Source organism: Aptenodytes patagonicus, chromosome 3, assembly GCF_965638725.1.
Source record: "Aptenodytes patagonicus chromosome 3, bAptPat1.pri.cur, whole genome shotgun sequence".
Lineage (NCBI taxonomy): Eukaryota > Metazoa > Chordata > Aves > Sphenisciformes > Spheniscidae > Aptenodytes > Aptenodytes patagonicus.
In genome coordinates this window covers 63,544,147-63,559,457 of record NC_134951.1, presented here as the reverse complement: position 1 = coordinate 63,559,457, position 15,311 = coordinate 63,544,147, and the positions used below count along the sequence as shown (strand labels likewise).

At 38.9% G+C, this 15,311-nt stretch overlaps 1 protein-coding gene across 3 annotated transcripts in view; it reads right to left on the bottom strand.

Moving 5' to 3' along the window:
• Positions 1–14,790, bottom strand: part of LAMA2 (laminin subunit alpha 2) — a 389,998-nt gene extending 375,208 nt beyond the window's left edge. For all 3 annotated transcript variants that reach the window (XM_076333575.1, XM_076333576.1, XM_076333577.1), the window contains exon 1: positions 14,670–14,790. In XM_076333575.1, the coding sequence (XP_076189690.1) occupies positions 14,670–14,748 (79 nt within the window). In that variant the 5' untranslated portion in view covers positions 14,749–14,790. The remainder of the gene's footprint in view (positions 1–14,669) is intronic.
• Positions 14,791–15,311: the final 521 nt, after the last annotated feature.

Below are 15,311 nucleotides of genomic sequence, written 5' to 3'. Positions count from 1 at the left end.
TTAACTGGTATAGATACTTCCCCCAGCACTTTATGTCTCAGTGGCTTGGGTTTCTGTGGTAGCTTTCTGGTTTTGGTTATGCTTCTGAAATGCCTTATTGAGTTGTTAGAGAATTCCTCTCAAAACTTTCTTGATTCTTTACAAATATGAAAATCCTTAAGTGAGATGGGGGGCTATTGTGTAACTCTACATATTTTAGAGCAGAAAGACACCAAAGTGCTCTCAGTGTAGTAATGAAACGTTGATTTTGGAATTCACATCTAAACTCCTGATGGAAGTCTGCCCAGGCAGGAAAAAAAAGGAAAGGAAGGGACCAGATCTTGGTATTTTTGTTCACAAATTCTATTCAGCACTCAGAGACAGCGAAATAAATAATTTTATTTATTCATACCAAATTTTGCTGTTAGAGTTTAATTCTACAGACAATGTAATCCATTGTACATCATTTCAACTACATGGAAAAAAAATGCTTACATTGAGGAAGCCAAATCACAGTAATTTCATCATCATGGTGAAAAGTTTTACTGCCATTGAAGAAACATGTAAGCAGTTAGTTACTCTGAAGATGCTGCTTTGAGTAAGAGTGTTTCTACACTTAAATGTAGCATAAAATAATACTTAACTGCACTTGAACTAAACAGTCATGTAAACCACAATTGCTTATCATCTGGAAGCAAGTCTACACACAAAACTGAACACACTAACGTTTTTCCCTTTGTGATAGAGAACAGTTAATCACGGATTACAGGACAAATAGGGATAACAGAGAGCATCCATTTATAACAGAGGTTGATTTTGGATCCAAGCTTGTTTTATCTGGCATATCAGCAATACTACAGGAAACCCTGCTCCGATTAGAATGCATAAGGTTGAAAGATTCACAACATTATCAGATTTCCCATGCTGCATGCTGTTGCTCTTGGTAGCATCTAAAGACTGGTAACAAAATCCAGATGCAAACCTAGGACATTATTTTTTAACCTTTACTTAAATTTTAGCTTCCTGTTTATGTTGTTCAAATATCAAGTTTGCAAGAGTTTATTAGCGAAGACAAAAAAAAATACTGTGACCTGATTTAGAAGGCCACTAAACTTCTACATCCTTCATGCATTACTTGTCCCTCTAGGGTGTGACTCTGGAAATACAAAGCATTCCTCTAATAAAAACAACTGGATACTTTTCAAAAATCCCATACTGAGCATGTAAGCATTTGTAGAATAAGAACATTGAAAGTGTAGCAGTCTTAAGTAAAGGACAGTATCTCTATTTACACAGCACTTTCTACGGCCAGCTTCACCATTCTCTCCACACCACTGAGGATTGCCTTAATACACATACCACATTTTAAAAACACATACTTGCCATGTTGCTATTTTTCTAGTCAACTGATACATGTGGGGGGCTAATCATCCATATTCACAAAGACTGCAATAACAGGATATATTTGAAATATACATATCTGTATGTGATGGCGTGCATTGCTTAAAAAGCATCAGCCAGAAGAGTCTCCTGGAATATTGTGCTGGAATACTCCTATCTGGGAAGGAAACCTGACCCCAGCCTCTCTCTGTTTGGGTCAATATGATTCAAGCAGATCAATTACACAATTTAAAGAAAACAAATAATCCCGCATCACACATTTCAAATAACTGAATGCAACAATAGACCATCCAGTATCAGAGAGCACCTGTCTTCAGAAATGTTGCTATTTTTCAAAAGTACATTCTGGACAAGAGTGCCTCTTCTTTTGCAAAAAAAACCATAAAAACTGACACTTTTACTGAGAAAGACAGAGGTTGGTGCACAAACAGATGTTCTTCTCAGACAACAACATATTTCCAAGAGAAACACTACTTCTGTTTCTGGGCCTACTGAAATAATCCCCTTGAGCCTTTTTTATCAGGCTGAAGACTGAACCACGAACAAACTATTCAAGGTGTGTGCACCTCATCTTTTCCTTTCAGGCCTTGTACCAAGTAAACTGTCAGATCCAAGGATAAGTTCTTCTGTGGGCAGATGTCATGAACCTACTAGATTGAATAATGTTAATAGAATAATAAAATTAATTGAGTATTCCATTATACATCCACTATATCAAAAGCACAATGCACTTATCTAAATAGCAGTGTACAAGCTTCATTTATGAATGTGGAAAGAACAGCTTAGCTCATCTTCCAAGTACACATCTATTCTAGATAGATACAAGTAATTTCCATTTAATGGAAGTTATGCAGTGACATTCCACAGAGAAAGCGGATGGAAGAATAATAATAATATTGGAACACAAGAGGCTTCTTACAAGGCTGGGAAATATGACCTGTCTCTAGTCTAGAATGTTCTTAAAAATACTATTTAAAAAGCAGAAGTACATCAGAATAGCTAGAATCTCTGTATGTGTTTCTCCTTACAGTAAATCAGTCTGTATTGCCACAGCTAGGCCACATCTGGCAGCCAATTTGTCTGCTTTAAACTACATGGTCTGTATCTCAGGTCTATATCCATAGTCTAATATTAAAAATACAGATTCACTCGAAACTGTTCCCAAAATCTGAAAGTCCTAGATAATTAATTCAGCTGGAATTTTAATGCAGCTTAGTAATATGCAGTAATTCTCAACATTACATATGTTGCATCTTAGGTAGAGCGACATACATTGTGATGAAACCAAAGTCCTCCATTGTATAGTACATCACACTGGGTACAAAAATTGAGTGAAGAATATGGAAGAAGATTTTAGTAAGATATAACATCCACTAACAATAACCAGAGATAAAATAGGTTAAAATGTCAGGGTTTGTTTTAGAACAAAGCTGCAAAGACATTCAGGAAGAAAACAGCTTGTGTGTGTTTGCTAATTTAAAAAAAAAAAAAAGTAAAGGATTTAAAACAAATACACTCATTTTCTTTCATGCTAATTATATTTCCTAGTGGAAACTAAGGCTGAAAAGCATTGTATCTTAAAATCTCTTTAGGTCCAATAAGCCTACATACACTCTTACACATTAAATCCACCTTAAAATCTAAAATAAGATGCCAGATACAATAAGCTTTGCTAATAAAAATGAATCTAAATTCTTTCAGAATAAGCCTCTAAAATCTTGAGCTTACTTCTTAAGCCACTTTATCCAATAAAGGCTGAATCCCTTGCTGAAGTTTCTTTGCACTGGTAAAAATTACAAGAATTATTTGTACATAAAGAATTATGTACCTATTTGAAATTACCACTGGTCAAGTTTTTCATAAAACATACATACACTCATAAGTGTGCGTGTAAGAGTGATTAATGTTCATGAAACAGAAGAGTGGGATTCTAGAAGTACCATCTGATGACATGCCAATCAATATTTTGATCCTCACAGATTTAGAACAGCTGTTTCTTCAGCCCAGCTGATGCAGTGAAAACATCTCAGCTTGGACACAGAAAAGATTAATTCCTGACAGAAGAGATTACTATGGATCTGTGTATGTCATTTTAAAGAACTTCCTCTTGCATGCCATTTCCACAATTAGTTTATCTTAAAAGCTAATTGGTTTTGTTCACTGTTTAGGTACCGCTAGGTCCTCGTCAAGGGAGATGATACAAAGATAGAAACAAAGCCTCATTTAAACAGGAAACAACACTAAATGCTTCTTAATAGCTCTCTGTAGCGACTCACTCCCTAGTTTTCAACTATAGCCAATGCCTCAGTTTAACTATTCATTCTGACAGCTCGGGGACCCTCTGGCTCCTCTTGTTCTTCCAGTCATTGTAGAAATAAACCGCTTACACACACATATGTTCAGCAGAACATTAAGACAGAACAAAATGTTATGTTCTGGATTGTTCCCTTTAGAAGGACTGGGAATGAAATTCTTGCCATGAGGAAGTCAGTAAGAATTTCACTGTAACTTCAAACAAACCCAACATTCACACTAAAATGAGTACACATCACATGATATTAGGTATTTTACTCGGATATTTCAACTAACAGCCATAAAGGAAAACCAGGTAGTGAATGAGAGAAAATTATTTCCTTGGACTCTCTGTGGATTTGGTTTAGCAGGGAATACATAAGTTTTGCTTCACTTTTAGAAAATAATTGTACAGGAACTCTCATACTGTAGACAGATGCTACGTTTTTAAACTCATTCCAGAAGTGATTTAAAGGTCTGCTGTGCAGAATTTAATGGCTTTTTAACATGAAGTTTAATAATTACTCGAGTTTATGAAATAGATTGAGCAGAGTAATTTCATCTCATTCTAGATTGTCTTAATAATGTTGACTTACTTTGAAACTAAATGTTATATTACAGAGGTACTTAGATCAATTAATGGATCAATTGATCAATGGTTTTTCAACTAATTGGAAATATTTATTTCCATACTGTGCAGCCAAAATTCCTTCTAATTCCTAGAAACAACTCTATTCTATGGGACAACAAGAGTCTAAAACAGTGCCCTTCACACTCCATGTTCAAGGTCATGCACCTGAGCAGTATAAATGCTCCTCCAGTCACATTTGACCCCGGGGGTCTGTCAAGTAATCTTAGGCACACACTACTCGGCCACTCTGCTTCTTTTGCACAAAACTGATAGCCCATGCAACAGTTACTGGGAAGAAAACTCTCTGGTGTCATAACAGCAACATATAAACATAAATAAAGACTGGTAATAACAGAGGAAGAGAGGTAGTAGTTAAAGTCCACATTACGCATGTTATAGTAGGGGTTGTTTTCACTTTGCATTTACCAACAAGCTAGGGCAACAACTTATATCAAAACTGTTTAAGCCTTACTTTTCCTAACTTATTCAAACTGCCTGTGCAGTGGAATCTTCTGTGCTGTGATTCTTCATGTTTCCAGGCATAAGTCTTCCTATGAAAATATTTGCAACTAAAATGAAGGAAAAGTGAGACAATGAGAATTTCTTGCATGAGAAATGTGCAACTGGTTTGTTTCACAAATGCACAGAACTGAGGTAGAAGATTAAAAGCAGAGTCTACATTCGAGCTACAACAGATTTCACCATTTTTGAAGCAAACTGCCTACAAATTATCCCATATTCCATAGAGATGGAGAGATTCACATGAAAAGTGATGGTCTATAAATGATTGTCTGTAGAACTGGAATTTCTGAGGACTCATAGCAGCTTACAGTTAGATAAGGCAGAACACTTGCTACTTACTGGATCTTTAATAACTGAGCCATAAGAAACTGCCTGCACCCTGTTTAACTGAATGTTGCATTTTCTCACGTGAGTTGAAGGAAGGAGGCTCTGCAGACCACTGCTAGTATTACAACAAATTACTGAAGAGTTTCCAATATAACTAATGTTCCTATCTATCAATTCAATTTAAGACTAATTCCACCCCAGCCAGGCATATACCTTGTCAAAACCTTTGTGAATTCTTCCATAAATGGAGTTCTTTCCTTTTTTTTCTATGATACTGTAGTTTAAGATACTCAGGCATATTCTCAAATGCTCTTCTGAAAATCCAAGTCTACTATAATAGCCCCTATTAATATGTCTAATACAAATTCTTTGAAGGCTTATCCATATAATATACAAAAGCCACTCTGGCTCTTGCCAGCCCAACATATTTATCCATGTATTTACTAATTCTGTTCTTTACCATGTCTACAAATGTGTTCAGTTTTAAAACTATAGTTAGAAGATCACCATGTGAGGCCTTTTTATAATTAGCATCATATTTGCCAGCTTCCATTTCCCCTCTAACGAGGCTGTTCGTATAACCTGTTCAACAATCAGTTATATAATGTCATTACTCTATCAGCACTTTCACACCAAGTTCTTTACATCCTTCCATAGATCTCAAATACCTATTTCCCCTAGAGCTACTGAGCTGATACCATTCATCAGCCTTAACCAATCTATATCTAAGCTGATTCCACAAACATTTTCATGCCAACAACAAATCCTATACCCAGAGTTGATAATTTAATAAATCAGCATTTCTCTCCTCCTGTATCTGCTGTTTAGATGAAAACCCTGAGTGCATTAGCTGTCTGTGTCCTCTATAATGCTAAACACAATCAGAAATTACTGTGTATCTTTCATTAGTTTGCTCATCACCACAATTTTTCTCTTGAACTACTTTATACATGTGATCCAGCACCATATCACCTTCTGTATATATGGCACTTCTATTTTAATCCTGAAGAGCCTGGAATACAAAGAGAAGGCTTAATATCAGCAAAGGTTAATTCCTGAAGCAAAAAGCTTGGTTTATTAGCAGTCATCTCACAGAATATCTAACTATTTTTATTTTCATTCTTACAGACAGATATAAATAGCCTTCTCTCAAAACTTCTCCCCTCAAGAAGTACCTTATGTTCCTCAAGCAATGTTTTTAAGATGAGCACTGTCAAACTGTACTTGTATCACTAAGCCATGTGTTCAAAGTAAAAGCCACAAATGACTAAAATAAAAACCAGATTTTGTACAGACAATGAAAAACATAGAAACACTATGCAAAGAACTATACACACAGTTTTACTCTCTGTCCAAAGTAACATACTAAACCAAGCACTGATCTTTCTCTTACTGGTAGCATACATACAATTTTACTATTTTGAGTTATATTACGGGATTTAATCAAGATCAAAGACAACAGGTAAAGGCAAAAAGCAGACCAGCAAAACAAGTAGTTGCATAAGAACCTATTACCACCTCTGAATCACAGAAGTTTTAAATAGATATTTTGGGACAAATAGATACTGTAAGTAGAAGCAAAGTACTGTACAAACAGCCACAGATGTGTTCGCATCATGAAGAACCAATACATTACAACACAGCTGCATCCATTGATCCCTTTAGGTATTATCATCTACGGAAGGACAGCCAGAAGAGAAATAACAAGAGTAACAATATTGACCAAAGGATGTGTATCTTCAATGAATAGACAAATGACTCAGTGTAACAACTTGAGTTCCACTTTATTCTTCTGGGACAGTGCCTAATTTCCCCAAGAACTGACTCAAGCTCTTGATTATAATGATGATGATGATTATTGTTGTTGTTGTTGTTATTGTTGTTGTTGTTTTTCCCATCACTTTTCTATGCCACAAAAGTTCTTTCACCAATTAAACTATGAGCTTCAAAGTCACTTTTAAGTAACTCCTACCAATACGGCACGTGGGCTCAGTGCATTTTCACCTCTAGTTAACAAGCTATGAAGTTGATACAAGCATTTAACTATTAATTTTGCTGACAAAAGACTGCCTTATTCTCCATGTCAAAGCTGCAGCTGGGGGAGGAAACTGAAGCTGCATAATCAATTACTATAGGGTATGCATGTAAAAGCTTCCCACCTACTCTGAATTTAGAAAATATTTGCCACTATATAAGCATACCAAAAGTGACTGGGAGGGAGAAGCACACTTACACAGACCCTAAACCCACACAACACACAACCTTAATACAATGGAACTAATTTAGAAGGCTGCACCCAGCTGTAGAAAGACACTGTGCTTAAGAGAAGAATTCAGTGTGCATATTACAAATATATTTTTCAATTAAATGGGGGGGGGGGGGTCCCATGGTAAAGAAAACCTTTTTGCATGAGGGCTCATTCTTCTTTAAAAAGGAATGATTAATAGAAAACATTCTCCATTTATACCAAAATCAAAAGCCAATGAGAAACGTACTCCGTTTTATGCCATGTACTGTGTATGGGAATTCTTATATTCACAATTGGGGTTTTTCCACAATTGTCATAAAAGGTGACTAAAAAATTACCCACAGGAGTGAAATGGTACCAAGAATTTATTTTTTCCAGTAATATTAACAAATTCAGTATTGTCAATGACGGCTCAAGATTAAACACATGAAGTATACTTTTGATGCTCTGCAATCATCTTTTTGTTGCCACTACAAAAAATGCATACATAATTCACACAGCTAAATCAGATGTGCAACTGCATCACACTCAAATCACCAGCTCTGGGATTTCCACAAACATACATGTTCTATTCCTGGTGGTTTCAAATATCAAATTCAAAAGCCCTGTATGTTTTATTTATGTTACTTTGCATTCTTTAAAAGGCATGGATTTCTTCTTGTTCCGTAGAGAGCTCTGGCTTTCAGAGGAATCCAGACTACTCATATTCTCTACCATTGCAGACAGGCTTAGAAAATGCACAAAATAGTTACCACTGCAACTTAGTATTTTATCATACATATTTAGAAACTTAGTAATATGTACAAATAATGCTATTTATTTATTCCTTCTCCCAGCCTAAAAGTTACTCAGCAACAAATGTATAGAAGCAGTTCTGCATTTTCGGTGCAGGATATACTCCAGGAAAGTTAATATATAATGCATTTCCCTATAATAGAGGTTATCCAGATATTTCTGTGGAACAGGATTGCAGGCTGTTGAGCAGCCAGCATAAACAGAGGAATACATTGCCATGTACAGCATCTGCCATCAAAGCCTAAAGGTAGTCTGAGTGAAAGTGGCATCTAATACTCTCAGAGTTCATCTGGGGAGCTGGTGTATATGTAGAAAACCAAATTAAATCCTAAATCAACTCTCACTCTCACTGGAAGTGTGCAGAAAAATAGTGCTTCTGATTTCTTTTTCTTGCACCTCTAAGTTCCTGATTGCCATCCCCCAGCTTTGCTCCATTTTCCCATAGCAGTGGCAAATATACAGTATGTTTAGAAGTTTTTCCAAACTTTTCTGATGAAGAATTCTTCTGATTCTTTCCAACTAACCTCAAAGACTGCCCCCACTCATTAGGGTAGGTGAAGAATGACAAGATATAGTCATTTGCCATTAAAAAAAATTGATATAGCTATAAAAATATTTTTTTTAAATCCTATTTTGTTCACTTTTTGGTAATTTTCTTTTTTATTACATCTTAAATCCATGAATTATGACAGTAGTAGATACACATGTCAGTTGGGACAGAACAAGGCATTGTAATGGTATTTGGATAATCCACTCTGCAGGAATGTTCATTATTCTTCCTGAGGTTTCACAAGAGTTCCCTGGCATAATGCTGCTACAGCTGCTTTACAGTCTAATGTTATTACAAGGTCTGATTCAAAGATAATGTCTGCTAGAGGAATTTGGCAGGGAGCAGAGTCCTAGGAAAATCCTTGTGATGCTAAGGTGTAACTAATAGAGACTGAACTGCTGAAAAAATTGAGCGTAGTAACAGCTATTTGTTTTGAGTTTTGCAAGAATCCTGAGAGGTCTTTGTTATTTCTCAGAACAAAAAATTCAAGTTACTTTTCTCTGGAAATCTTATCATTTTTCTAATCAAAATAAAACCTAAAAAATTAAAATAAAAAAAAAAGAAAGGTCTAATCTCTCCCTTATCCATGGTATAGAAGTGGTCCAAAAATCATTACCATTTTCTTCGGCACCTCCCTTATCTATATTTTCGGATTGAGAAGAACATCAAAACTGTGGAAAAGCAGGAACTAGGAATCAGCTATCAACTACAGTAGCTGGTACAAGATAATAACATGTAGTCATCAGCAAGAGCCAGCTCATGAACTAGCTTTATTGGCAAACATCAAGGAATTCCCTTTCCTGTTTCAAAGACATGGATGGAGTCAATATAAAGTTAGCAAACATAACGTTTTTGTCTGTATTTTACATCTGTAAGCAAGATTTGGTCTGTACTATTGTTAGTGCGGCCTGAGTTGTTAGTATGTGACATATGAGCTCTTAGATATTCTAGACAGAACTCTCATTCAAGAAGAAAAATACCCAGTAATGAAGGGCTTATTATCTAAGAAAAAAGTTGGGAAAGAAAAGGAGATAATCAGGTATGCACACTGGTTCACATTTGCATGTATTTGTGTCCTGTTACCATTCCTGACCTACAAATATAAGGAGTCTGGACTTCAGGGGAAAAAAAAGAAAAGAAAAAAAAAAAAAAAAAAGAAGCAACCCTGCACCAGGAATGCACGCTGCCTCTTATTCCAAAATACTATAATCTCCAAAAACTGCCAGTCCAAGTAGCTGGATAAGAAATTAGAACATGTGTGGGTGGATTCCTTCCTCCAGCCTGAATTAATTAAAAATTATTGTTTACTGTATTATTTTAAAGCGGATTTTTGGAACAGGTTAAAGAATCACTTTTCTGACTTTAGTATTTCAAGCCTAATAAGAAAGACTCTGTAAAAAACTTGTAGGAGGAAAAATTAACAATAAGGGGTTTAAACATAAAGTGCATTTTATGGTTTTATTTGTTGCTTGGAGAAATTCACACATTCTTGTACAAGACTTACCTCATTCAGTTTGGCTGTGGTTATTTCAAGTTAAAGCATGTACACAAAAAGCACACACAAATTCATGTCTCCAGTCAGTCTGGGCAATTCTACCTATTTATTTCTAATACCTTAGATTGGCCTTTAATTACCATGTTTTCCTTTCTCACACTCTAAACCTGAAACACATATTAATACTCTGCTTTCACTTTCTCAACCAGTTATTAAACTATAAGAAAGTAACATGGACAACAACTTTAAAGCAAAAAGTTACGAGCGATCACAACATATTTCTGACAGCAGCATCTCCCAAAATTTTGGGGCTGGTTTCTAGAACTGATCAATATCTGTCTTGTATACATACATGTAAAAAAAAAAAGAAACAAAAATCCTAATTTCCAGATCACCAAAAGTTTATCTGCAAAAACATTTAGTAGCATATAGTATGAATGTAAAAAGGGTATACCTAGAATGTACTATACTGCAGTATACCTTTGGTGAACAAGGCTTGTTACCTGTTACAAAATCCTGAAATTGGATTAAAGAACTCCTTTTTTTAAAAAAATTACACAGAATTTCACACATTGTAAGACCGCCACCCTCCACAACAGACATATTCTCCTTCACATTCTTGAAGCCAGAGCCCCACATATGTTGACTAACCAGACTGAATGGTTAGATAATGGCTAAGTTCTACCTTTCCTCTCACAGAAGAGAAAGTACTTTGGGGCTCTTTCTCTCAAATAGCCATTGATTTTCAGTGATTATCTTAAAGATTTCTACATTGCTTTCAAATTTGGTTGATATTGGACAACAGCTTCAAAATTTATTTAGGTGATAACAAGCTGATAAACAGAGCAATCACCTAAGCTTTGTTCTCTCAGGAAAGTAGAATGTAAATTCACCAACATTATTCTTTCCAATACCAGCTAAATCATTTACAAGCACCATTCTCCAAATAAAGTCAGCAGAATGTTTTGAACAGTTAAATGCCATCAACCATGATGCAAATGCTCTCTACATCAAGATTACAGCTGGGGGGGGGGGGATGGTCATTTTTGAAAACTGACCTTACTCCAGAGAGGTCCCTATAAAGAAATAGGAGACTTGACTTTTGCTTTACCAGATTACATTAACAAAACATGGTTTTTTGTCTCCAAAACCCGAGAATCTAAGTCCACATAACATTCTTCAAACGTAACATGTGATATATTAAAATTATGTCCCATTATCTCTCTTGACTTTTCAGAGTACAGTGTACAATATGCACATATGTACATATGTGGGAAGAAATCTTCTAACTCCTCATTTCCGTGAGATAACACAGAGAGAATAGTTTTGAACTAAACTCTGAAAACTCATTTAAAAAACCTACACCTACAGACAGACTTAAAAATATTGACCAACCTGCCACCATCCATTGCCTAACAGACTGGCACCTGTCATATTCTGCTAACACTAGGTTGACATTCACCCCTCATTTCTCTTCCAAGTGAGAAATTTAACTTCGACTTTATAAGCATCCTATATATGTCACCTCTCAGAGTCAACTTACACTTCCGATTTGTGAGATGCTAAGAAACACCTGTACTCCATGAGCTATTTCCACTGATGCCAGCAGTTGACACCACAGATCAAGTTACGGTGCAGTGTATGTTCCTTAGCCCTGTCCCTACTATTCACACCTTTCACAGATACATAGCTTCAGTCCCCTCCCGTGATAGATACTTAGACCTTTTAATAAAAGGATGAATTCTTCAAGATCAAAAGCAAGTTTTTTATTCCCTTCTAAACTACTACTGTTTTGTTTCTCTCACATTCCACAGGAAAGAGGATGAAAGGTTCAAGATTCAAAAGGAACATTATATAGCACTTCAGTACGTTTGCCTTAACCATAAGTTATGCATACCTTTAAGAAACACTGTTATAGAATGCACATGCCTTTCTGGTTCTGATTCTTACATTTTATAAGAAATTCTACATGACTACTTAGTGTTCAAACAACAGGAACAAATAACGTGTAGCTGAAAAAAAAAAAAAAACACCTTAAAATTAACTCCAGGTTTCTGACCACAGTAAACCTTCTACCAACTTAAAAATAAAAAAATAATTAAAAAAAAAAACAACCAAAACCAAAAAAAATAGAATTACAGACTGTTCTCATCTTTGAGGTGCAAAATGTTCTTGAACTGTTCTGTTCTGAAAAACAACATGGGAATTCATTGTGATGTCTCAAATACTGTTTTTCAAAGCATTGCAGCTTTGTTACATAATTTTCTCCGCAGACATCTGACTGGTGCTAACAATTAGAGAGCAATACTTACCATCCAGCGTTACCAGATAACTATTAAGTGGAAAAACAAAAGTTGTAAGTCTAAAGGTATAAACCATGGGTCTAGTAACATTCTTGTACATGTTAAAAATCCCCCAGGACTTCAGTAAAGTCAGACTTTTCAAACTTTTTGCATTAGAGAGGAGTTCATTACCTCTTTGCCTGGGCCATACAGTGATATCTACATAGTGCTAGCACCTCCTAGCAGCTGTAACGGATCTTAGAAAGAAATTTAGAAGACAGTAAATGGCTTAAATTTTGGCAGGCCAGCACTTGAATTCAACTGTGAGGTTTAGAAGGCCCCATCATCACATTATTAACATTTAATTAGAAGTCCTAGTGCTCCTCACGGAATTACCAGAACTCAGTTATAATATAATACCAATGATGCAGCAGATGAATGCCCAAGACACCCATTTCTCATTTAAAAGGAAAATAATGACCGTATCCCTTCACTGCGGAGGTTAAAAAACCCAAGATACTGCATAAAGAAAAGGACATTCTCCAAAAGTGTCTCTGTGCGTACATGTGAGTGACAGAGAGAGAATATTAAAAGAAATGCCAAATCAGTATTTTTCTAGGTGAAAAATGAATTAGCTGGCAGGGGAAAAAAGAAAAAGAAAAAAAAAGCAAGAGGAAAATGCATGATGTACTATATCTTAAATGCTCTACTTTTAAAAACTCAGTCTTCAATGTTTACCAGTAAGTCATCATCTAAACACAGTCTAATTCCGGATGAGTTTTTATCTGCATAGATACTTGATCAACTGTCATTTATCCTCACACAGTAAAGTTAGTATTAAGGAGTCAGCTGCTTGAGACACTTTCTTCATGAAATGACAGTGCATCATGTTTTCCAAAGTAAACCCTAAACCCTAAAAATTCCTAATCCATAGTGTTCAGCCTATAGTGTGACATCACGGTCAAAGAGAAGCTAGCTGTTATTCCAGTGGCTTTAATTAGTTTTATTTTAACACACCCACGGTATCTCCTTACTGAATTCTTTTTAGCAAGGCTAAAAATGTAAAGAGCAGCAAATGCAGGCACCAGAAGGAATACTGTGAGCTGAAGAATGGTTTTAAGGATCTCCTATGAGAGCTGATAGAGTTAATAAAGTTTATTTCTCCCATATCTGCACATCACCCTTTTTGATCTTTCCACATAACACTAATTGAAAAAGCAAACAAACAAAAACCCCGTAGTGTCAACACACCTAAACACTGTATAATAGAAGATGATTGTATGTGTTAGACATTGACTACTCGTGCAGGATACAATTGATGCTGTTCCCATTCCAGTCGTGGTTAGTTTTTAACACTGAGAAAAGCTTTGTTACTGGATAAGCGCATCAAATTGTCACCTTAAGTAAAAGCAGCCGGAGCGGCCCGCATTTCTTTCAATACAGCCTACCAAGCTTCCCCTAATCACAGAGATACCAAGAGACGGGCACAACACGGGGGGAGGGCTGCCAACGGATTAGCCTGCAAAGGCTATGTGACGCTTTGGGGACCAGGACACGTCGTCCAGCCGTCCCTTAACTGTATTAATAGCAAGTATGATTTGTCCCTCCGCGTTCAGTCACAATGCAGCTCATCTGCTACGCTCTGATCCCTGACTTTGCCTCTTAATAAAAGCGTGTGTGTGAGAGTTAACGGGGAAGAGCGAGCGGGAGACAGAGCGTAACGGAGGGCGCAGACCAGCTCCCCGTCAGGTACCCCGCCTGCACCCCGGCAGCAGCGCCCGCGGAGCCGGGCGGCCCTGCCCCGGGGCGGGGCGGCGCGGCGGCAGCGCGGGCGTTAGGCGGGCGCGCCAGCGGAGCGGCCGCCGCTCGCCGGGGTGGGAACCCGCGACCCCAACCAAGGGCTGCGCTCCCGGCGCCACAGACGCCCTCCTCGGCCCGGCCGATGTACCAGCGCTGGTGCCCTGGCAGCGCTCCCCCGACGAGTCCCCTCTACAGGCTGGGGGTCACCTGTCACGCTCGGTCCCTGTCCCCCCGACCCTCCCGTCACCACAAGGACTCGCGAGCCGGTGGCAAGGTCGCCCCCTCCCCTACGTCCTCCGCAGCCCCGGCCGGGGCGAGTGAGGCACGGGCTCCCCGCTCCCCTGTACCTCTTTGCGGCGGCGGCGGCTGGCCTCGGCTGCCGAGCGCCGCCAGGAGCAGGAGGAGCGGCAAACTTTCCCATGCCATGGCTCCCGGGCAGCCGAGCTGCTGGCTCGTCCCGCCCCGGGCCAGCCAGACGAGTGAGCCGCCGCCGCCCGAGAGAGGAGAGGAGACCCCGGTGCCCCGAGCGGCAACAGGACACACCCCTGCCCCCCCCCCCCCCCCCCCCCCCCGCCGCTCTCCGCCCCGCCGGGCCGCGTCTCCGAGGGCAGGCGAGGCGCGGTAGCGAGCGGGGCCGGTGGGCGCCCAGGGGGAGTAAAGCCGGGAGCTAGGGCCGAAGGAGGGTCAGAGGCTGCCGCAGGCTCCCGGCGGCGCTTAGTGCGGCCGGGCGCGCACCGGGAGGCCGCCGCGGCCCGCGTTTCGGGAGCGGCCAGGTAGCGCCGGGAGAACAAACGCCTGCCTCTCGGCGCCGGTCGCACGAGGCGCCGCGCGAGGAGGGCGGCACGTGCCCTCCTAACGGCCACGGCACCCGCCGTAACGGCCGCTCCCGCTGGCACCGGGGTGCCGCCTGGCACCGGCACCCTGCGCTCGCAGGCATCAGGTCCTGGGGATCAGAAAACAGCGCGGAGCCTTCCTGGAAATTTTCTAAC